This window comes from Rhinatrema bivittatum, chromosome 7, assembly GCF_901001135.1.
Source record: "Rhinatrema bivittatum chromosome 7, aRhiBiv1.1, whole genome shotgun sequence".
Classification (NCBI taxonomy): Eukaryota; Metazoa; Chordata; class Amphibia; order Gymnophiona; family Rhinatrematidae; genus Rhinatrema; species Rhinatrema bivittatum.
This window is the reverse complement of record NC_042621.1, coordinates 101,816,074-101,838,433: the sequence shown is the minus strand read 5'-3', so window position 1 is coordinate 101,838,433 and position 22,360 is coordinate 101,816,074. Positions and strand designations below refer to the sequence as shown.

Here is a 22,360-nt window from a genome sequence, read left to right as displayed (position 1 = left end):
CCCCGTGTATCTCTTGATCCTCCAAATCATTCTGCCCAATATAGGCCATGGGGAAAGGCATATAGAAGCTTGCCTTCAAGCCACTCCTGAATGAGGGCATTGATGCCCAAGGACTTTACATCACACCTGTGACTGAAAAAGCAAGGAACCTTTGCAATATATGATGTCACCAGCAAGTTTAGAAATGGGAGGCCCCAGCAGTCCACTAAGAGCTGGAACACTTCAACTGACAACTCCCATTCTCCTGGATCCAGACTCTTGCATGCTGAGAAAGTCAGCTCTTACAAAGTCTTTTCCTGCAGTATGTGAAGCTGAGATCTCCTGAATATATACTTCCACCCATTCCATGACTATTTCCTGCGACACTTGCTGGCTCTTGGTTCCTCCCTGGCGATTGATTTAAGCCACTCTCGTCGTACAGTCTGACATTATCTGGACTGCTCAACCATGCAAGCAGTTGATGAATCGATCGCAAGCATGCCAACCAAACGGCACAGGCTTCCAGCCGACATGCTCCAAAGAGACTCTTCTGTATTCCAGTGCCCCTGCGCTGTCAACTCCTGATGGTAAGTCACCCAACCCTAGAGGGTTGCATCCGTCGTGAGTACTAGCCAGATTGGTGTTCGTAGAGAAACTCCTTTCCTTAGATGATCTGCTTGCAACCACCACTGCAGTTGGATGCTGATCTCCACTGGTAAGTGAAGCTATATCAAGTAGGCCTGAGATTATGGACTCCAATGAGCAAGCAATGTATGTTGAAGAGGACATATATGAGCCCTTGTGCATGGAGCCACCTCAATGGTGGCTGCTGTCAACCCAAGCATCTATAGATATCACCACACCGTCGGTCGTATTGTTTCTGTCAGTCACACCTGCGCCATCAGCTTCTGAATGTGGCTCTCCGGCAAGAACACCTTACCTTGCTTCATGTCAAAATGAAGGAAGATATTCTAGTGTCTGGGATGGCTGCAGATTGTGCTTGGCTAAATTCACCACCCAACCTAGTTCTTGTAGCAAGTAGATCATCGTGTGAGATTTCAAGCCTCTCTTTCATTCTCTTGGCCCGAATCAGCCAATCGTCTAAGTATGGCTGGACCAGAATGCCATCCTCTCTCAACACTGCCGCTACCACTACCATGACCTTGGAAAAGGTTCTGGGCACTGTGGCCAAACCAAAGGGCAGCACGTAAAAATGATGCCATCACCCCAAAAAAGCGAAACACAGAAACTGCCAATGCTCCAGCCAAATGGGAATATGTAGGTACACCTCTGACACGTATAGTGATGTAACACTTCCCCGACTGCACTGCCATTATCACTGAGCTTAAGGTTTCCATGCAGAAAGAACTCATCCACAAATTACGGTTGATTCACTTAAGATCTAGGATGTAGCAAAAGGAACCCTTCTTCTTGGGCACCACAAAATAAACGGAATATCGGCCTGTATTTTCTTGTGACACGCGCACAAGGACTAGAGCCCCCTTCACCGCTTGTCTTCTGCGGAGAGCTGCAGGGAAACACCACGAAAGCATCCCGAGGAACACTGAGAAACTCCAGAGCATAGCCATCTCTTATCACCTCCAGAACCCACTTGTCTGACATGATCTCAACCCACCTCAGATTTAAAAAAAAAAAAAAAAAAAGGAGCAGTGACCCCCTATCTTCTGTTCCCAGAGGTGGGTCAGCCCCGCTTCATTGAGAGGCTTGGGGGGCACCACCACTGGAGCCTGCACCCTGTCTGGGCTGCCTGGGTTGAAAGGTCTGAGACCTACCCAAAGTCGAGTCCTCTGAGAAGCTGCCCCTCTGTAGGGTTGGAAGCTTTTGAAAACCCTAGCACAATCTCCTGTGTTAAAGGAGCATGATGCCTGCTTCTTATTCTCTGGTAATCGAGAAACCTTGGACTCACCTCACTTATTGGCCATTTTTTCCAGCTCACTCAAACAGAGAACTTTTAAAGGGCAATTTTGTAAGATTAGACTTTGAAACTGTATTGGCCAACCAAGTCCTAAGCCATAGCAAATTCCTGGCCACTATCACCAAAGCCACCCCCTTCTGGCAGAAGTGCGGACCAGGTCGCATCACGCATCTGCCAAAAAGGTGGCTGGCGGTTCCATCACTGCACTGGAATTCAAACCAGATTCATCAACTTCCTGAAAGAGAAGTAAAGAACAGCAAGCCACCAAGAAGCAACAAGAGGCTATCTGCAAATTCATTGCCATTGCCTCAAAAACCTGCTTAAGGATAACCTCAATTCTCCTTTCTTGCACATTCTTCAATGCCGCTCCCCCCATCTACAGGGATACTTGTCTGCTTGGTGACGGCGCACATAGGCGCATCCACTTTTGGAAAGCGCAACTGCTCTCTTGCAGCTGGATCCAGGAAGTACGGCCCTTCCAAGGCTCATCCCCCTTTAAAATTAGCTTATGGGGTGCCCCATTCAAGATCAACCAATTCTTGAACAGCCTCCATAATGGGGAGCATAAGAACATAAGAAATGGCCATGCTGGGTCAGACCAAGGGTCCCATCAAGCCCAGCATCCTGTTTCCAACAGAGGCCAAACCAGGCCACAAGAACCTGGCAATTACCCAAACTCTAAGAAGATCCCATGCTACTGATGCAATTAATAGCAGTGGCTATTCCCTAAGTAAACTTGATTAATAGCCGTTAATGGACTTCTCCTCCAAGAACTTATCCAAACCTTTTTTTGAACCCAGCTACACTAACTACACTAACCACATCCTCTGGCAACAAATTCCACAGCTTTATTGTGCGTTGAGTGAAAAAGAATTTTCTCCGATTAGTCTTAAATGTGCTACTTGCTAACTTCATGGAATGCCCCCTAGTCCTATTTGAAAGTGTAAATAACCGATTCACATCTACCCGTTCTAGACCTCTCATGATCTTAAAGACCTCTATCATATCCCCCCCCTCAGCCGTCTCTTCTCCAAGCTAAACAGCCCTAACCTCTTCAGCCTTTCCTCAGAGGGGAGCTGTTCCATCCCCTTTATTGTTTTGGTTGCCCTTCTCTGTACCTTCTCCATCGCAACTATATCTTTTTTGAGATGCGGTGACCAGAATTGTACACAGTATTCAAGGTGTGGTCTCACCATGGAGCGATATAGAGGCATTATGACATTTTCCGTTTTATTAACCATTTCCTTCCTAATAATTCCAAACATCCTGTTTGCTTTTTTGACTGCTGCAACACACTGAGCAGACGATTTTAAAGTATTAACCACTATGATGCCTAGATCTTTTTCCTGGTTGGAAGTTAACATCGTGTAACTACAGCAAGGGTTATTTTTCCCTATATTCAACACCTTGCACTTGTCCACATTAAATTTCATCTGCCATTTGGATGCCCAATCTCCCAAGTCTTGCAAGGTCCTCTTGTAATGTATCACAATCCGCTTGTGATTTAACTACTCTGAATAATTTTGTATCATCCGCAAATTTGATGCCTTATTCAAAGAAATTAAAACGGGATTTTTCTTGGCTCAGACATGGAATCAGCACCTGGCACACCCAGTATCTTCAATGTCTAGAAAATCAAAGCCGGCAACTCTATGAATGAATCACAACATTGTTCTATACAGCTCCAATCCCGGAGGGATTTCCCCATCCTCCAGGGAGTAAGGTCAGCCTCATCATCTGTGCCATCCGGGTCCCTATCAGCGTGACCCACAGCAGATCTAGAAGTACTCTTGATGCTTACCCACAGTACCAGGTGTATGGGAATCCGCAGGAAACCACATATGGCAAGCAGCAAAACGGGTAAGGTGCTTAGGCTTCTTAGCTACTGGCACCATGGATAACTCACTATCAGTATGCTTCAAAATATGCCCGATAGCTGTGCACTCAGCAGCACGCGTAATAAGCGCTTACCACGGATGCCCAAAATGTAGGCGCCAATATGCGGTTCAAGTAGGCACACACTTGAGAGCTCCTAAAGTACACCTGAATGCCCACCTAAGCGCCCTTATGCACACACCTAAGCACCCACCCGAAAGTGCAAGCGGCGAACAAATGGACACTTTCACGGCAGCTTTGTGCGCAAAAAAGTGCCGCCACGGACTACCATGCAGCGACTAAGCAAAACCAGAGAGAGAGGCCTAGCCAAAATGGTCACTCAACCCCCCAAGCTGCCACGACTCCCTACGTTCCCCCGGAGACAGGAACAGACGTCAGATAAGCACACATAGGTCTGAAGCCAGCAGGGGGATAGAATCCCTAAAATTAACTCTCCCCTCCCACTTTATTTTATTTATTTATTTTTATTACTCTTTACCTAAGCTCAGCCTGCCCCGGCCAAGTACAGAGTTTGTCTCCAACTGCGGGGGGAGAGGGCAAAGGACTTCACCACCGCGCTCAGCTTCCTGCACGCACTAGCCTTTCAGCTGTTTGTCTCTCCACAGTTAAGTCCAGGCTGGAAAAAGACCAGCAACCGGACCAAGGCACTCATCTGAGGGAGGGACCCGCAGATATCACTTCAGGAAAGCTTGACTGAGGGAGAAACCATAAGGTATCACCACAGGAGAGCAGGGCAAATTAACTTCCTTCTTTTCTCCTTCTACAAAGTTTTTTTTTTCTTTTTTAAGCAATGTCCAATAGGGATATACATGTCCATCATCTGCTATAGACTGAGAATACTGGCGGGCTGATGTCAGTGCAGGGCTATATATACTGTGACATCAGCTTTGCTCCATCTGCTAGTAGAGGTACATAACCTACTGGTATGAGTTTACCTGTCCAAATGCTAAGAAACAAATAAAACCTTACTCTGGATCTTGTTTTTTATGGTTGTCGCAGAAAAGCAGACAGGAGAGGGGCCTCCCATTATGGGGTTTCCATTCATGGAGACATCTAAAATAGAACAAACATGTACATTGGTTTTAAACACTTTGTGAGAAGGGCAACATTTATGGGGCTTTACCCCGTAAACAAATTCCATTCTAAAAAAAACAATGAAAGATAAGGAGTGGAATCAAAACATTATTTGCACTTTACTGAGAGAGACCAAAAGTTACAAAATGACATGTGAACAATTTTTTTTCTTAAAGTTCGCTTTTCAAATGGTAATAAAAGAATTATTCACTGGCCCTCCAGCAGAAATCAAAAGGAATCACATTATAATGGCTTCTGGCAAGGCTGTGTGAAAGCAGTAATGCTTTTCTATGTAGTATCATGGGATTCTTCATTGGGTCTCATTCTGTCAAAGCCATTAATACATGGCCAGCCTTTATAGAAACCTATTCCATGTTGCTCTAAGACCATTTGACTCCAAGCATCAGTTCTGCTGTCAGAATATAAAAAGATCTGCTAACAGGAGCAGAAAGAAGAGCAGGACCTTCCGAGAAAAGTACTTTAATTTATACAGTGGCAGTCCCTTTAAAGTGCTTCTGTAGCCACCATTTTCCTTCACTTTTAGGGGGTACTAGGCTCCGATATGAGGTGTGAATACTTTAATGTAAGCTATAGAATACATATCATTTTATCAATTCCTGACAATTTATTACCTTGGCTGATCTTGACCTTCAATGTAGATCTGCCAAAATTTGACATAGCCATCATGACTTGCTGTGGCTAAGACCGTCCCATCTGGAGAGAGTGCTCCTTCACTGAGGCGCTAAATAAGGATGATATAGACAGGCAGTTATTCTAAAGACACTCAGACATACACACGATACAAAGACTACTTTCAGCAATCTCCATAATAAAGATATGAAAAACTCCAAATAGACTGAGCAGCAGCAACTGTTACATAGGTTGCTTCTATTTCTTTCACTGAAGTCCAGTTCTTTAATGGTGTATAAATACAATACTTTGTGTGTGCGTGCCCCAATTTAAAAACAAAAAACGACTAGGAAAGGTAGGTAATTTCTTTTAGTGTTTTTCTTTCCCTCCCATGCACCCCAATTCCGACCTATCCCTAAGCTCATTCTTTGATCTATAAACTCTTACCCCATTATAAAAGGACAAGAGATATTTTCACATCAAAAATCTATCAGGGATTTATGTAAAACAAGGAAGTGACCTAGCCCTTATCAATTAGATTGTCCCCTTGCAGGTCATTGCCTAATTAAACATTAGATACACAACATAAATATGAAGGATTTACATATATCTACTCCCACAGCAACCTAAATTGACTAAGAACTCAATATTAGAATGTGAAAAGCAATCCAGTAGCAAGAAGGGGGCCTTCCAGTCACTTGCACATTTATGATCCTATATCAGTTGATCAACGGTTGTATGTGTGTACCTGGTGCAAACAGCTCCTGCCTCTCTGAGAACGAATCTGATCTCTGGAGGCTAGAGTGGCAGACCGGGAAGAGCTGAGGCAAACAGATATATAGAGAAGACGTCCAGAGATATGGTAGCCAAATACCAATTCTAGCCCAGCAGCTCATGTGCTGCTTTGGAAGAGCAAGGTCACCTCATCTGACTCTTGTGTAGAAGGAAGTGATCCTGTGCAAGAACCTGCTCTCCTGGTGATGCATTACCCTCTCACACTGAGAATGAGTCTCCAAGGGTGTGTGTCCAGGAGGGAAGGGAAGGGTTAGGGTCACTCATCATAGTTGGTGATTTAATTATTAGGAATGTAGACGCATTATCTAGATAGGATTTTAGACAGTGTTGAGGAGGAGAAGGCTGTCGTGGTACAAGTAGGCACCAATGACATAGGAAAATGTTGGAGAGAGGATCTGGAAGGCAGATTTAGGCTCTTACGTAAAAAACTGAAATCCAGAACCTCCCAGGTTGCATTCTGTGAAATGTTCTCTGTTCCACATACAGGACCCCAGAAGTAGGCACAGATTGCAGCCTCAATGCATGGATGAGATGATGGTGTAGGGAAGAGTGCTTCCCCAACATTTTGGGGAAGGGGAGCCTATTCTAAAGGGATGGGCTCCACCTTAACCATGGTGGAACCAGGCTCCTAGTGCTAACCTTGAAAACAGAGATAGAGCAGCTTTTTAAATTAGAACATGGCTGAAAGCTGACAGTTGCTCAGCAGTGCATGGTTTGGAGGAAGGTATCTTCAAAGGATACTAAAACAGAGTTAGGGCATCCCAATAGACAGGTTCCTATAAAAGCAAAAGTAGCCCATGTGCCTATAAGTAAATAAGCACATGAGTTAAAATATTCCAAATTACCCATCAATTGTAAGCAGATTGTTAAAGCAAACAAAATGGAGGAATTACTTACCTGATAATTTTGTTGTCCAGTACCTATTTGTCTGACATGATCTCGACCCACCACTTATAGAAGAGGGATTTGTCAGTCCCTTATTTCCTTGTCCCGTGGATGGATCAGCCCAACTTCATTGAGAAACTCAGGTCGAACCTGAGCCCGAACCTGTTCCTCTTTTTTGTTGTCTGTTCCAAAAGGACTGAGACCTTCCCAAGTGCCAAGATGACAAGTTTCTGTAAGGCCGGAAGTGCTGGGAGCCCCTGGCCCGACCCCTCATGGGTGAGGGGCGCTGTGACTTTTTTTTGTTATCTTCCGGTAGCCGGGGCACTGAAGATTCACCCCACTTACTGGCTAGCTTCTCCAATTCGCTTCCAAATAGGAGGGATTCCTGAAAGGGCATCTTTGTAAGGTTCGCCTTAGAGACTGCGCGTGCTGACCAATTTCATAACCATAGCTGTCCTCTGGTCGCCACCACTGAGGCTACTCCTTTGGAGGAGATACACATTAGGGCTGAGCTTGCATCCACAAGGAAGCCGCGGCGGGTTCAATTGCCTCTCCGGCATGCGCGCCAGAGCTGTCTGCCTCTCTCAAGAGAAGCAGACTGAGCAAGCCACCAGGGCACAACAGGAAGTGATCTACAGTGTTATTTGCTGATGCATCAAAGGCTTGGTTAAGGATGGATTCCAACCGCCTATCACGAACATCCTTCAAGGCCGTCCCTCTACAGGCATTGTTGTTCGCTTTTAGACAGCGCAGACCACGGCATCCACTTTGGGGAAACGCAGGCATTCCTTGTCCGCTGGGTCCGGAGGGTTTAAGGCCTCCAAAGCCCGACCTCCTTTAAAACTTGCCTCTGGGGTGTCCCATTCCAGGTCAATCAATTCCTGGATGGCTTCCAGCATTGAGAAATAGCAAGAGGCTTTCCGTAGAGACACTAGGATGGGGGTTCTTCTTTGGCTCTGACATGGGGTCTGTGCCCAGCACTCCCAGAGTCTTCAGGGTCTGGGAGACTAGGGCCAGTAATTCATCCTATTGGAAAAATCGAAGCATGGTCCGGTGTGGCTCCAGGCCTGGAGAGATTTCCCTGTCCTCCAATGACTCCTTATCTGTGGTGTCTGGGTCCCTATCAGGGACACCCATGGTGAGGCAAGGCATATCGCGAGGTATGCTGACAGGGCTGGAAGGGCAAGGCCTTCCTGGCTTGGGCAGAGGCTGTCTGTGCCTGAACAAAGGCTTGAAAGGCCCTGGAAAAATTCCAACAAAGAGAGGGACCGCTGAACTGCCCTCTCCCAGGGAGGACGCAGCCCCGGGATTGCTCAGGTCCAAGGTGCTGCCAGATAAGGTCTGACCCGCCCTCTGACTGAGATGGCTGGACTTGGAAAAGTTGAAAATCCAGTCCTCCCTGGGCCTCCTAAAAGTGCTGACACAGGAAGGATTCCAGGTCAGGCTATACAGCCCTAATATGGCAAGCAGTGCAAAGGGAGTGTCGTCTGAGCTTCTTTGCTGCCGGGGCCATAACCTCTGTAGCTTGTGCATTTAACCGGCTGAAGCCTCTTGAGTGCACACATACTCGCTTTGGCGCATATGTGTGCACACATACTCGCTTTGGCACGCTTATGCGTGCACACATACTCGCTTTGGCACGCTTATGTGCATACTTGCGCGTACATTAAGCACACAGAAGGCATCGCCACATGGAGAGTCCACTGAGCCTGAAGCGGGGGGCCGCTCAAACCACTCGGAAACCCCTTTCCCTCGCCCGAATGGGATCGGGAATGATTGTACAGCGCACCAAGCAAGGAGAATGAAGGAAAGACTTACCGAAGCCCTTTCACGTCTCTGGATCTGAGGAGTTTTTCTCTACGATCCTGGTCTCAGCACTTACAAGCTGAGTACAGAGACGGTCTCTGGCTGCAGGGGGAGAGGACTTAGGCCATCACAGCAGTGCTCGGCTTCTGCACCCACTGTCTTTCAGCTGCTTCAGCAGCAAAGTCCACACCGGGAGCCAGCTACCAGACCAAGGCACACCTCTGAGGGATCTCGGAAATCACTTCAGAAATTCTCAACTGAGAGAGAGACCCTTAAGTATCACTGCAGGAGAGCAGGGCTCAATCTTCCTGTCAATTTAAAGGTAAATTTCTCCTTCAAACTAGTGCTGCAATCCCACTAAATACCGCTGCTAGCATGGGGATAGTGTGCACATCTGCTAGGAGACGGAGAGATACTGAATGGTTGAGGTCACTGCAGGGGTATATCTAGGGTGTCATCAGCTTTGAAATCTGACTGTCTCCATCTGCTAGCAGGGGAGCACATAACCCACTAGTCCTGAGTCCATCTGGCTACAAGATAGGAAATGTTAGGAATTATTAGGAAGGAAATGGTGAATAAGACGGAAAATGTCATAATGCCTCTAATTGCTCCATGGTGAGATCGCACCTTGAGTTCTGTGTACAATTCTGGTTGCTGCATCTCAAAAAAGATATAGATACGATGGAGAAGGTACAGAGAAAGGAAACCAAAATGATAAAGTAGATGGAACAGTTCCCCTATGAGGAATAGCTAAAGAGGTTACGGCTGTTCAACCTGGAGAAAAGACGGTTGAGAGGGGATATGATTTGGTCTTTAAAATCTTGAGAGGTCTAGAATGGGTAGATGTGAATTGGTTATTTACTCTTTCGGATAATAGAAGGACTAGGGGCACTCCGTGAAGTTAGCAAGTAGTATATTTAAAACGAATCGGAAAAAATTCTCACTTAACGCACAATTAAGCTCTGGAATTTGTTGCCAGAGGATGTGGTTAGTGCAGTTAGTATAGCTGGGTTTAAAAAAGGTTTGGATAAGTTCTTGGAGAAGTCCATTAACTGTTATTAATCAAGCTGACATAGGGAATAGCCACTGCTATTACTGGCATCAATAGCATGGGATATATTTAGTGTTTGGGTATTTGCCAAGTACTTGTAGCCTGGATTGGCCACTGTTGGAAACAGGATGCTGGGCTTGATGGACCCTTGGTCTGACCCAGTATGGCAATTTTTATGTTCACAAGAGTGGCAACACAGAGGAGACTAGAAACTATAGGCTGGTTAGACTCTGTTGAAGGAAAGGATAGTGAATTATCTATAATCTGGTGGGTGGGTTGCTAGACCCGATGCAGCATGGATTCAGACAAATCTGATTTTTTTTGATTGTGTGACTAGAGAACTGGATCCAGGAAGCGCACTTGATGTAATTTACTTGGATTTCAGCAAAGCTTTCAGTAATGTCCTGCATGGGAGGTTCATGAACAAAATGAGCTTGGGAGTGGTGCCAAGGTGGTGGAGTGGATTACAAACTGGTTGACTGACAGTAGACAGCATGTAATGGGAAATGGAGCCTACTCCAAAGAGAGACCAGTGTTAAGTGGAATGCCTCAAGGATCAGTTTTGAGACTAGTTCTATTCAATATGTGAGTGACATTGCATAGGGGGATAGAAAGTAAAGTTTGTCTTTCTGCAGATAATTCAAAATCTGCAGAGTAAAGATAAAGAAAACTGATTTAATAAAGCTTGAAGAGTGGTCGAAAATTTGGCAGCGGGATTAAATGTGAAGATGTGCAGAGTCATCCATCGGGAGTCATATGTGATGGGAGGCAAAAGATTAATGTGAACAAAGAGAAGGACCCTGGGGTAATAGTGTTTGGGGATATTAAGGCAGTAAAACAATGTAACAAGGTGACAGCAAAGCCAGAAGGATTCTGGGCTGCATAGATAGAGGAAAAACCAGTAAGAAAAAAAAAAAAAAAGGCGATAATGCCCTTCTATAGATCCTTGGTGAGGCCTCATCTGGAGTACTGTGTTCAGTTCTGGAGAACATATTTTAAAAAAAGAATAGAGACAGGATAAAAACCGTCCAGAGAAAGGTGACCAAAATGGTGTGAGGTCTATATCGGAAGACTTATGAGGAGAGACCAAAGGATCTGTATATCCTGGAAGAGAGAAGGAGCAGAAGAGATGTGATACAGACTTTCGGACAGTTGAAATTTAATAATGATGCATGAACTTCAAATCTTTTGTGTTGGAAAGAAAACTGTAGAACTAGGGGTCACAAAATGAAACTCCAGGAAGGATGGCTCAGAACAAACAACAGGAAACATTTCTTCACAAAGAGGGTGGTAGATACTTGGAACACCCTCTCAGTTGAGGTGGCGAGAATGAAAACAGTAAATAAATTCAAAAGGGCATGAGCTATACACTGCAGATCCCTAAAGGTTAGAGAATGGAAATGGAAATGGGGTACATGGGAATAACCTGCATGGAGCAGTTATTAAACCGAAGGTATGTGGGTAATCTGCAGAGAACAGCATTTACTACCCTTAACAGAAAGCATGGGGTAATCTGCTTATAGTAATAACTGCAATGTGCTGGGCAGACTGGATGGACCATTCAGTCTTTATCTGCTGTCGTTACTATGTTATTTGTTAGCAAAGTAAATTGGTCTTATGTGGATATATCTTGTTTTTGGGAGGGGAAAAGAAAATTGAAATACAGAAACAAATTTTGCCTACATTTATCTGATGAACATATAACCATATGAAACCAATGTATGCTGGATTGTTTGATGTCTCAATAAAAAGTTTAAATAATCAAAGTTATTAGGGAACAACAAATATGAACATATATTCAAAGAACATGTAAATCGATAAAAAAAAAAAAAAAAGCTAGTCATAATCCTGTCTTCTCTGACATGCCCGAAAATTTGGTGAGAACAGGAGAGCACATAGTAAAGTTCTTACTGCAGTAGTGACACAGATACACACACTGATAGGGTGATCACATAAGCATCCCTCCCTTCAGAAAGTAATCTAATAATTAAAATATAAGGAAACATTGAATTTTTTTCCTGGCTCTTAAAAGTTTTAGCTGGCACCTAAGTTTTTAAAATATTTTCCACTCCTGTATATAGATGACTGAAGAAAAGCAATACATAAATAATGAAAGGAAATCAAGGGCAAATGCTTAGATGTCATTATTTATTTGTGCGTTTTTATATACTGAAGTTTAGTGGAGTCCTTCACTCCAGTTTACAATAATATCAACTTAATACATAAACTATGATTGGCATATTAAACAATGAAACAATGTAAAACAGTGACTAAACAGACAGTAATTATAACGGTCATCATGGTCGGAGACATTATTATATATTATATTTATATATTATACTTATATTTATTTGCATTGGCAGCAAATAAATATAAGTATAATAGAGTAGAGACATTTTGTTAAGTAAATTTAAGTATTTATCCAGTAGCCAGTGTTTGCGATGGGTACAAAATGTACTTTTGTGCATCGGGGAAGGTATTAGAAATGGCTACTAGGGATGTGAATCGTTTTCCATATCGTCTTAACGATAGAAATCGTGTGGCAGGGCAAGAAAATCGTCTTAGGCACGATTTTTTAGTTAAAAAATCGTTAAAAATCGTTTTTTTCCGATTAGTGCGCACTAACTCGAGTTAGTGCGCACTAACGGGAGTTAGTGCGCACTAACGGGAGTTAGTGCGCACTAACTGGGAGTTAGTGCGCACTAACTGAAAATGATACAATTTGACACTTTTCAGGTCAGTTAAGGTCAGTTTAGGAATGAATATGTATTCCTATTGGCTGCCCTCTTATTTATTCATGTTACCAAGTTTCCTACTGACAGTATATGGGGGATGGGAAATGGAAACAGTTGGTAGCTTGACAAAACAAGTAATGTGATCAGTCAATGTGACTAGAACTTGTGCCCTAACCCTGATACCAGGGGTATTGTGATCTTCCTGCACACAGTGCCCTATCCCTATTAATACCAGGAGTGTTGTGATCTTCCTGCACACAGTGCCCTATCCCTAATACCAGGGGTGTTGTGATCTTCCTGCACACAGTGCCCTATTCCTGATACTGGGGGTGTTGTGATCTTCCTGCACACAGTGCCCTATTCCTGATACCGGGGGTGTTGTGATCTTCTTGCACACATCCCGGTATCAGGGATAGGGAACTGCATGCAGGAAGATCACAACACTCCTGGTATTAATAGGGATAGGGCACTGCATGCAGGAAGATCACAACACTCCTGGTATTAATAGGGATAGGGCACTGCATGCAGGAAGATCACAACACCCCTGGTATCAGGGATAGGGCACTGTGTGCAGGAAGATCACAATACCCCGGAGGAGTGAGGGTCAGGCAGCTCCCCCCTGTCTGTGAAGCCAGCCTCTCACTAGTAATGCAGGGAGGGAGCTGTCTCAGACTTCACCATCCACCCCCCCCCCCTCACCCACACACCATTCACTAGCTGGGACATGGGGGGAAGTCAGGAGTGAGGGTCAGGCAGCTCCCCCCTGTCTGTGAAGCCAGCCTCTCACTAGTAATGCAGGGAGGGAGCTGTCTCAGACTTCACCATCCCCCCCCCCCCCTCACCCACACACCATTCACTAGCTGGGACATGGGGGAAGTCAGGAGTGAGGGTCAGGCAGCTCCCCCCTGTCTGTGAAGCCAGCCTCTCACTAGTAATGCAGGGAGGGAGCTGTCTCAGACTTCACCATCCTCCCCCCCCCCCTCACCCCCACACCATTCACTAGCTGGGACATGGGGGAAGTCAGGAGTGAGGGTCAGGCAGCTCCCCCCTGTCTGTGAAGCCAGCCTCTCACTAGTAATGCAGGGAGGGAGCTGTCTCAGACTTCACCATCCTCCCCCCCCCCCCTCACCCACACACCATTCACTAGCTGGGACATGGGGGAAGTCAGGAGTGAGGGTCAGGCAGCTCCCCCCTGTCTGTGAAGCCAGCCTCTCACTAGTAATGCAGGGAGGGAGCTGTCTCAGATTTCACCATCCTCCCCCCCCCCCTCACCCACACACCATTCACTAGCTGGGACATGGGGGAAGTCAGGAGTGAGGGTCAGGCAGCTCCCCCCTGTCTGTGAAGCCAGCCTCTCACTAGTAATGCAGGGAGGGAGCTGTCTCAGACTTCACCATCCTCCCCCCCCCCCTCACCCACACACCATTCACTAGCTGGGACATGGGGGAAGTCAGGAGTGAGGGTCAGGCAGCTCCCCCCCTGTCTGTGAAGCCAGCCTCTCACTAGTAATTGCAGGGAGGGAGCTGTCTCAGACTTCACCATCCTCCCCCCCCCCCCCTCACCCACACACCATTCACTAGCTGGGACATGGGGGAAGTCAGGAGTGAGGGTCAGGCAGCTCCCCCCCTGTCTGTGAAGCCAGCCTCTCACTAGTAATGCAGGGAGGGAGCTGTCTCAGACTTCACCATCCTCCCCCCCACCCTCACTCCAACACCATTCACTAGCTGGGACATGGGGGAAGTCAGGAGTGAGGGTCAGGCAGCTCCCCCTGTCTGTGAAGCCAGCCTCTCACTAGTAATGCAGGGAGGGAGCTGTCTCAGACTTCACCATCCTCCCCCCCCCTCACCCACACACCATTCACTAGCTGGGACATGGGGGAAGTCAGGAGTGAGGGTCATGCAGCTCCCCCCTGTCTGTGAAGCCAGCCTCTCACTAGTAATGCAGGGAGGGAGCTGTCTCAGACTTCACCATCCACCCCCCCCCCTCACCCACACACCATTCACTAGCTGGGACATGGGGGAAGTCAGGAGTGAGGGTCAGGCAGCTCCCCCCTGTCTGTGAAGCCAGCCTCTCACTAGTAATGCAGGGAGGGAGCTGTCTCAGACTGGTATCAGGGTTAGGGCACTGTGTGCAGGAAGATCACAACACTCCTGGTATTAATAGGGATAGGGCACTGTAAGAGATGACTGTAGTAGATTGAATAAAGATCTGATGTTTCTGCTCTCCTCACACCAAACAAAAACAACACACAAGCAGAGAAGCCCTTCTTACAAAGCTGAGCTAGTGAGTTAAGTAGGAGGAAAAACATACTGGTGCCAGTGTGGCTACTTAAAAAATACACTTACCAACAATCAATTACATATATTTGAACTGTGTACAGTTCCAGCCAGGACCACCTTTCTAAAATGCACAGTGATTGGCAAATTCAACATGCACTAGCATTTCAGGTGCCTGCTAACAAAAATAATAAACAAACAAGTTCTAGTCAGGTGAGTGCTGATCATTACATTACTTTTTCTGTCAAGCTTCCAACTGTTTCCATTTCACATCCCCCCAACCATATTGGTAACATCAATAGATAAGAGCACAGCCAGCCAATAGGAATACATACATACATATTCATTCCTAAGTGACCTTTACTGACCTGGGAAGTGTGAACACTTTGTTTCATTTTCTGTTGGTGTTCGTTAGTTTCCAGTTCCATTTCCCATCCCCCCCAACCATCACCTCAGTGGTAACCTTGGTAACATCAATAGATAAGAGGGCAGCCAGCCAATAGGAACACATATTCATTCCTAACTGACCTTCAGTGACCGGGAAAGTGTTTATTTGTATCATTTTCAGTTAGTGCGCACTAAATCGAGTTAGTGCGCACTAACGGGGAGTTAGTGCGCACTAACTCGAGTTAGTGCGCACTAACACGATTTAACGATTTTTAACGATAAATCGTTAGAATTTCTATTGTATCGTGTTCTATAACGATTTAAGACGATATAAACATTATCGGATGATAATTTTAATCGTTGAAAAACGATTCACATCCCTAATGGCTACTAATAGAAAAGCTACATATCAAATCAAAAGTGGCTTAATCCAATAGATATACTCACCGCACTATGACCTTTAACAATAATGAAACCCTCTTTAATATTAGTGACCTCCACTGGCCACAAACTATGGTTGGCTCGTACAATGTCCAGGTCCCAAACCTCCGCCTAAAGGCAAACAAAGGAATAAGGCACCAGTAAACTTACTGAGCAACTCCTGGATCTCCTTAACATTTTGTTGGTTAGGTTGGGGGGAAAACCCCCCACAAATCTAACTTCGTAATGTATTTGCTGTGTGATAATCCACAGGAAGAAAACAAAAACCTTATTGTACCTGACCATGTCTCCCTTAATCAAATATGACAAGTGGCTTAAAATCTCTGGAGCAGTAGTTTTCCATTGAGCCATGATACTTCATACTCATGAACTTCATACCCCAGTCTAAAAATTCTGCTTTTGAATCAATTTAGTACTGCAGCCATGTCTGTCCTCTGTTAGCAAAATACTCCATAAATTTCCCCACACCAAATTAAAAAACAAAAAAAAAACCAAACACAAAACCTCTATTTCCCCTGTACTAACAAAAATTGACAAACGAGAGAAAAGGGAGAATTATTTTCTTCACATAGACCTGGAGTACGGCTGGGATCCAAATACAGGGATCTGAGCTCTGATTCAATAATGTTCTCTGCCTGGTCTTTTCGCTAAGACTGAGAGCCTGTACAATTCTGGGAGTTAATGCCTTGCCATCTAACCCCATTGGAGACAAAATTATGTACCCCACCTGTTTTGGCAATGGTCAGTTCAACTATGGGAGGGGGGGGGGGGACCCACATACCAGCAAAAACCGTTTTATTTCATTTGATATGGAACCTCCCCTTCAGCATTAAAAATAGATAAGATACCTACAGACTTGCTGTTTTTGTCTTTTCTTTACTTTCTTCTCTAATCTTTTCTTCTCATCAGCTGGTTAGGATTTCCCTAGTGTACGATTTATTTTTTATTTATATTCCGCTTCATTTCTCTTCATTTTCCCCAAATAAACAAATTAATAATACGAACTGTTAAAGTTTAAAGATCTGATGATATTCTTGGGTCTACCAACAGAATGCCTTATTTGCCCCGATTGTCTATATATCTGTAATAAAGCTGATATAGTTGTTGAGTACAGATAAAAAAAATATTGGGGGCAATTCTAAAACTTTACAGGAAGCTTGTAGGCTTTTTGGAAATTCTGGGCCAATTGGGACTTGACTGTCCCCACACCTTCTGCTGCAGCAAAAGATAAACCCAAGTAATTTACTCAAGCCCGCTCTCTCCTGTGCGCGCGATGCAGTATTTTAATTTATTTAAATTAGGCCCTGCGATAAAAAGAGACGCTAGGGACACTAGCGCGTCCCTAGCGCCTCTTTTTTGACGGAAGCGGCGGGTGTCAGCGGGTTTGACAGCCGACGCTCAATTTTGCCGGCATCAGTTCTCGAGCCCGCTGACAGCCACGGGTTCGGAAACCGAACGCCGGCAAAATTGAGCGTCTGGTTTTCGACCCGCCAGCCGCGGGCCCATTTTAATTTTTTTTTTTTTTTTTTTTTACTCTTTTAAACTTTCGGGACCTCCAACTTAATATTGCCATGATATTAAGTTGGAGGGTGCACAGAAAAGCAGTTTTTACTGCTGTTCTGTGCATTTTCCCAGTGCTCGGAGAAATTAGCGCCTACCTTTGGGTAGGCGCTAATTTCTGAAAGTAAAATGTGCGGCTTGGCAGCACATTTTGCTTTCTGAATCGCGCAGGAATACCTAATAGGGCCATCAACAAGCATTTGCATGTTGCGGGCTATTAGGTTCGGGGGGGGGTTGGACAAGCTATTACCCCTTACTGAATAAGGGGTAAAGCTAGCGCGTCCAAAAGCCGGCTAACATTGCACTCTGGAGTGCACTGTACTGTATCAGCCAGCAAGTAATTATGAAAAATGTCTTCCTTACTGAATGTATTGACTCATCCTACAAGTATGACCTTGTTGGACTAAGAACTAACCAGGCTCCCAACCAAAGCAGGCAACATTAAAAAGTTGCTTCTTTTCATTACATACATTGCTAAGACTAATCATCTTATCAAGAAAAAGTAAATCTATGCCATAGTAATCATATAGTTGGATTTCTGCAACACACTGTATAAGGGATTAACACATAAGACAGTTTTCCAGTCTAGATTGTTGCAATTCTCTTTTCCTGGGATTACCAGCAAGCTCATTAACTATTTTAAACTTCAGCAGCTAGAGTACTAACCAGAACTCCAAAATTTGGCCATATTTCTCCATCATCATCTATGTTGCACTGGTTACCCATTCATTTCCACATTCAATGTAAAGAATTAACAATAATCCACAAGACATATACTGTATAGCAATGACAATATGGCTAGAAGCATCCTTACATTATACACACCCTAACATAGCCTAAGGTCGGCTAACAAAGGCTTACAATCAGTCCCAATGTCCCACAAGCCCATCTAGGCAAAGTTAGAAGTCATACCAACTCATCAACAGGTCCATTGACAAGGTTCAAAATGTCAAACATCTCAGAATCATGGCCAATCCAAAAATCTTCAAAAAAAAAAGTTTCTAAAAACATGGCTGTTTGAACAATCCTTCGAAGAAAAACTGCAGGTATATCTGTTGCTGTCTTATGTTAGGATGTCCCTTGCTGATGGTTAATGATGTAAAGAATTTGAATGTTTATGTAATTATGTATGCTTTTATCATAAACCACCATGATCTTTGAAGTGGTGGTAGAAAAATTTTACATAAAAAAAAAAAGACCACTCACAAACTCTAGCTAATACAAAACTCTACTGCACGGTTGATAGATGGATGCAAATATCTGTCCTACAAAAACTACACTGGCTATGTTTCCTATAGAACCAAATTCAAAACCCCATTGATTTACAAAGCCCTAAGAGGAAATGGATCTAGTTATCTGAAAGATAGGCTATCATCCTACAAGCTCTTCCAGAACTCAGATTCTCACTTGATGCCTCCATACAACTCCAACAAAAAATTCAAAAGAATGGATACTTGTCAAACTTTCTTGGTATCAGCAGCCCTATGGAACTTTCTCCCAGTAAAACTCTACCAAAAGCATTACTACTCCCACTTCAGGAAGCAAGTAAAAGCCTGGCTCTTCCACCAGGCCTTTAATCCTATAACTACCTCCACTCTGGAAAGCAGTCTGAAACCTGCTCCTTATATAGTAGAAAAAAAAGGACTACAACCTATTGTTTTGCTTAGATGTTCTGGATGATACTGAGGTGCTGCTTAAGATGTTGTTTTGTAAGATGTTGTCATGTATTTTACTGAGATGTTGTCTATTTAACTTTAGTCTTATTGTTGATCTATTTTAAGTTTATTCCTTACTCTCTACCTTGCCTTCAGCTTAGAATTGTTAAACTGCTACACCTATGGGTCTTTGACATGTGTTACCACTAATATGTTGTATCCTGCCTTGGTGGAAAGGAGGGAAATTAAAAAAAAAAAAAAATTCCCCTTAACCTTAAAGGGTGATGCCTTGTTTTGATTGGTGCTCTTGAAGTGAAAAATTATTTGCGTTAACTGTATAAATTAATATATAGAAACATAGAAATGTCGGCAGAAGAAGACCAAACGGCCCATCCAGTCTGCCCAGCAAGTTTCACACTTTTTTTTTTTTACTCATACTTATCTGTTACTCTTAGCTCTTAGTAACCTTTTGGTTCTATTTCCCTTCCACCCCCACCATTAATGTAGAGAGCAGTGATGGAGCTGCATCTAAGTGAAATATCTAGCTTAATTAGTTAGGGGTAGTAACCGCCGCAATAAGCAAGCTACACCCATGCTTATTTGTTTACCCAGACTTTGTAATTCGGTCCTTGTTGGTTGTTCTTCATTCCCCCTGCCGTTGAAGCAGAGAGTTATGCTGGATATGCATTGAAAGTGAAGTATCAAGCTTATTTGGTTTGGGGTAGTAAACGCCGTAACAAGCAAGCTACTCCCTTGCTTTTTTGTGGATGCAAATCCTTTTTCCCACATTTCCTCTTGCCGTTGAAGCTTAGAGCAATGTTGGAGTCGCATTAACCGTGTGTGTTTATTGAATAAGGGTATTATTCCCCAAGTAGTAGCGTTCATTCCCGCGAGTCACCCACTCTTCATTCACATCCTCTTGACTTTATGGATCCACAGTGTTTATCCCACACCCCTTTGAAGTCCTTCACAGTTCTGGTCTTCACCACTTCCTCCAGAAGGGCATTCCAGGCATCCACCACCCTCTCCGTGAAGAAATACTTCCTGACATTGGTTCTGAGTATTCCTCCCTGGAGCTTCAAAACGTGACCCCTGGTTCTGCTGTTTTTCCAACAGAAAAGGTTTGTCGTTGTCTTTGGATCATTAAAACCTTTCAAGTATCTGAAAGTCTGTATCATATCACCTCATCGGTGGAATCGGTGTTGAAAGAGGACTGGAGTCCGTGCCTTCGTCTTCTGAGGATCCCGGAATGGGAATCGGGACTTTCAGAGACTTAGCAGGTTGCTTTGGCATCAGTGGCCTGGGTTATGTCGGAAGGGCACCGATGAGTGTATCCAATCTAGTAAGCAACAGTGTAAGTATCGATGGCTCCAATGTCAGTATGGCGTACACATGAGAACTCCTGCGCATATGCAGTAGAGTAAAAGCTCTATGAGCTAGGAAAGAAGAGTTTGTCTGCCATTAGAAGACATCATCCATGTGTCATTGCTAGTTCAGTCCTTTTTGTTGACGGATAAAGGAGAGGTGTGTAGGCTTAATGCAAGTTCACTTTACACTGGAAATTTTATTCCTGGTCAGCAGTGGAGTAAAGTGTCTAGCGCTAGCGTATGGAGCCAATTGGGAGGTCATGGTGGTGGAGAATTACACTCCCAATTATACTCCGTGTATTTCTTTTTTTTTATTTGAAAGTTGGCTTGTAGGCATAAATCTTTTCTTCAGCTCCCTCTCTCCTTTAAAATGTTTTTAAAATGTCTCCACTGGAGCTATCTCCCCTTCCCCTCCTACCAATCAACGCACTACTGGTGGCAACTTCCTCCCTCACAAAAAGGGCACTGACACTGGGATTCCTCATACAAAAAAGGCAACGTCCTTTTTTTGGATGAGAGAGAGGAAATCCTTTAAAAAAAAAAAGACATCCTTTATTAGACACATTGTCCTCTCACTGATGCCCCCACCCTTCCTTTTAGATCAGCAAAAGTGCTGTAGAAATGGAGACTGCCTCACTGCCGACAAATCTGAGTCTTCCTCCTAGGCTCCGCTCTTCCCTTTTCTACCTCATGATTTATGCACATACCGTGTTTCCCTGAAAATAAGACATCCCCCGAAAATAAGACCTCGTAGAGGTTTTGCCAAATTGCTAAATATAAGACCTCCCCCGAAAGTAAGACCTAGCACATAATTCATGTAAACGATCGAATTAGCTACGGTATTCCCTCCCATACAGTAACGCGCGCCCCTGCCGTTTTGCCGCGCGTTTAACCTGCTAACTTACCGTCTACCCTTACCCCTGCGTTAGAGGCAGGGGTAAGGGTAGGCGGCAAACTTTCCCCCAGCCCCCGCTCACCTGCCCTGGCCACGTCCATGGGTGCTGGTCTCCGGGGCAGCCCCAGTCCTCTCCCCTCCTCCCGAAGCAACGAAAACGCAAAAAAATCGAAAAAGCAAAAAAAAAAAAAAAAGGCGAAAAAAAAAAGTTGCAAGAGAGAGAGGGGAGAGACGACAGGCAATCCTACGCTCGGGATTGCCAGTCCTCTCCCCTCTTCCCGAAGCAAGGCATGAAAAGCAGCCTTTCTCCGGGAGGAGGGGAGAGGACTGGCAGTGTACGGTAAAGCAACGAAGTGACTTACTTTTTTCACAGCCCTCCTCCGGAGACAGATCGCGGTTCCCCTGCCTCCCGGCGAAGATGGATGCCTGCACGGGCGAAAGCGGCCCCTGTACGTGCGATTGGGCCTCTCAATGCGTGACGTCACATGCCGTGTCGCCAAACGTCGTGACGTCACGCATTGAGCGGCCCAATCGCACGCACAGGTACCTGTTATTTGAATGGATGGAAATGGACAATGTGCTCAATGCCCCATTCTCTCAGGATTCAGTAACATCAGTGGTCATTTTCTAGGTTTGAGTCAGCAGCAGCCTCCACCTTTCAGTTTTTCCCAATGGAGAAAAGGAAGCAAGTTAAAAATGATCCCAGCAGGCAGAAGTAGTTGAATACAGGCACCGAGGCAGGGAGAGCAGGCCCTCGAGGAGAGAGTTCATTTTTTTGTTCAACAATATACCGGTATGTGAATTCTTCTTCATGGAAAAATAAGACATCCCCTGAAAATAAGGCCTAGTGCATCTTCGGTAGCAAAAATTAATATAAGACACTGTCTTATTTTCGGGGAAACAGGGTAAAACATGATTTCAGCTTGCTATATGTGCATAAATCATGAGTTCAAGTGACTACCCAACACCCCGAGTTAAAATGTGTGCTCATC

The 22,360-nt window shown here is 44.7% G+C and overlaps 1 protein-coding gene across 2 annotated transcripts in view; it reads right to left on the bottom strand.

Annotated features, from left to right (window-relative positions):
• The window catches only part of EDC4 (enhancer of mRNA decapping 4), a 324,468-nt gene that overhangs the window by 239,106 nt on the left and 63,002 nt on the right, over nucleotides 1-22,360 (bottom strand). For both annotated transcript variants that reach the window (XM_029608825.1, XM_029608824.1), the window contains exons 7-9: nucleotides 15,898-16,002; nucleotides 5,518-5,627; nucleotides 4,781-4,864 (exon numbers count right to left, since the gene is read on the bottom strand). In XM_029608825.1, coding sequence (XP_029464685.1) covers nucleotides 4,781-4,864; nucleotides 5,518-5,627; nucleotides 15,898-16,002 — 299 coding nt within the window. The remainder of the gene's footprint in view (nucleotides 1-4,780; nucleotides 4,865-5,517; nucleotides 5,628-15,897; nucleotides 16,003-22,360) is intronic.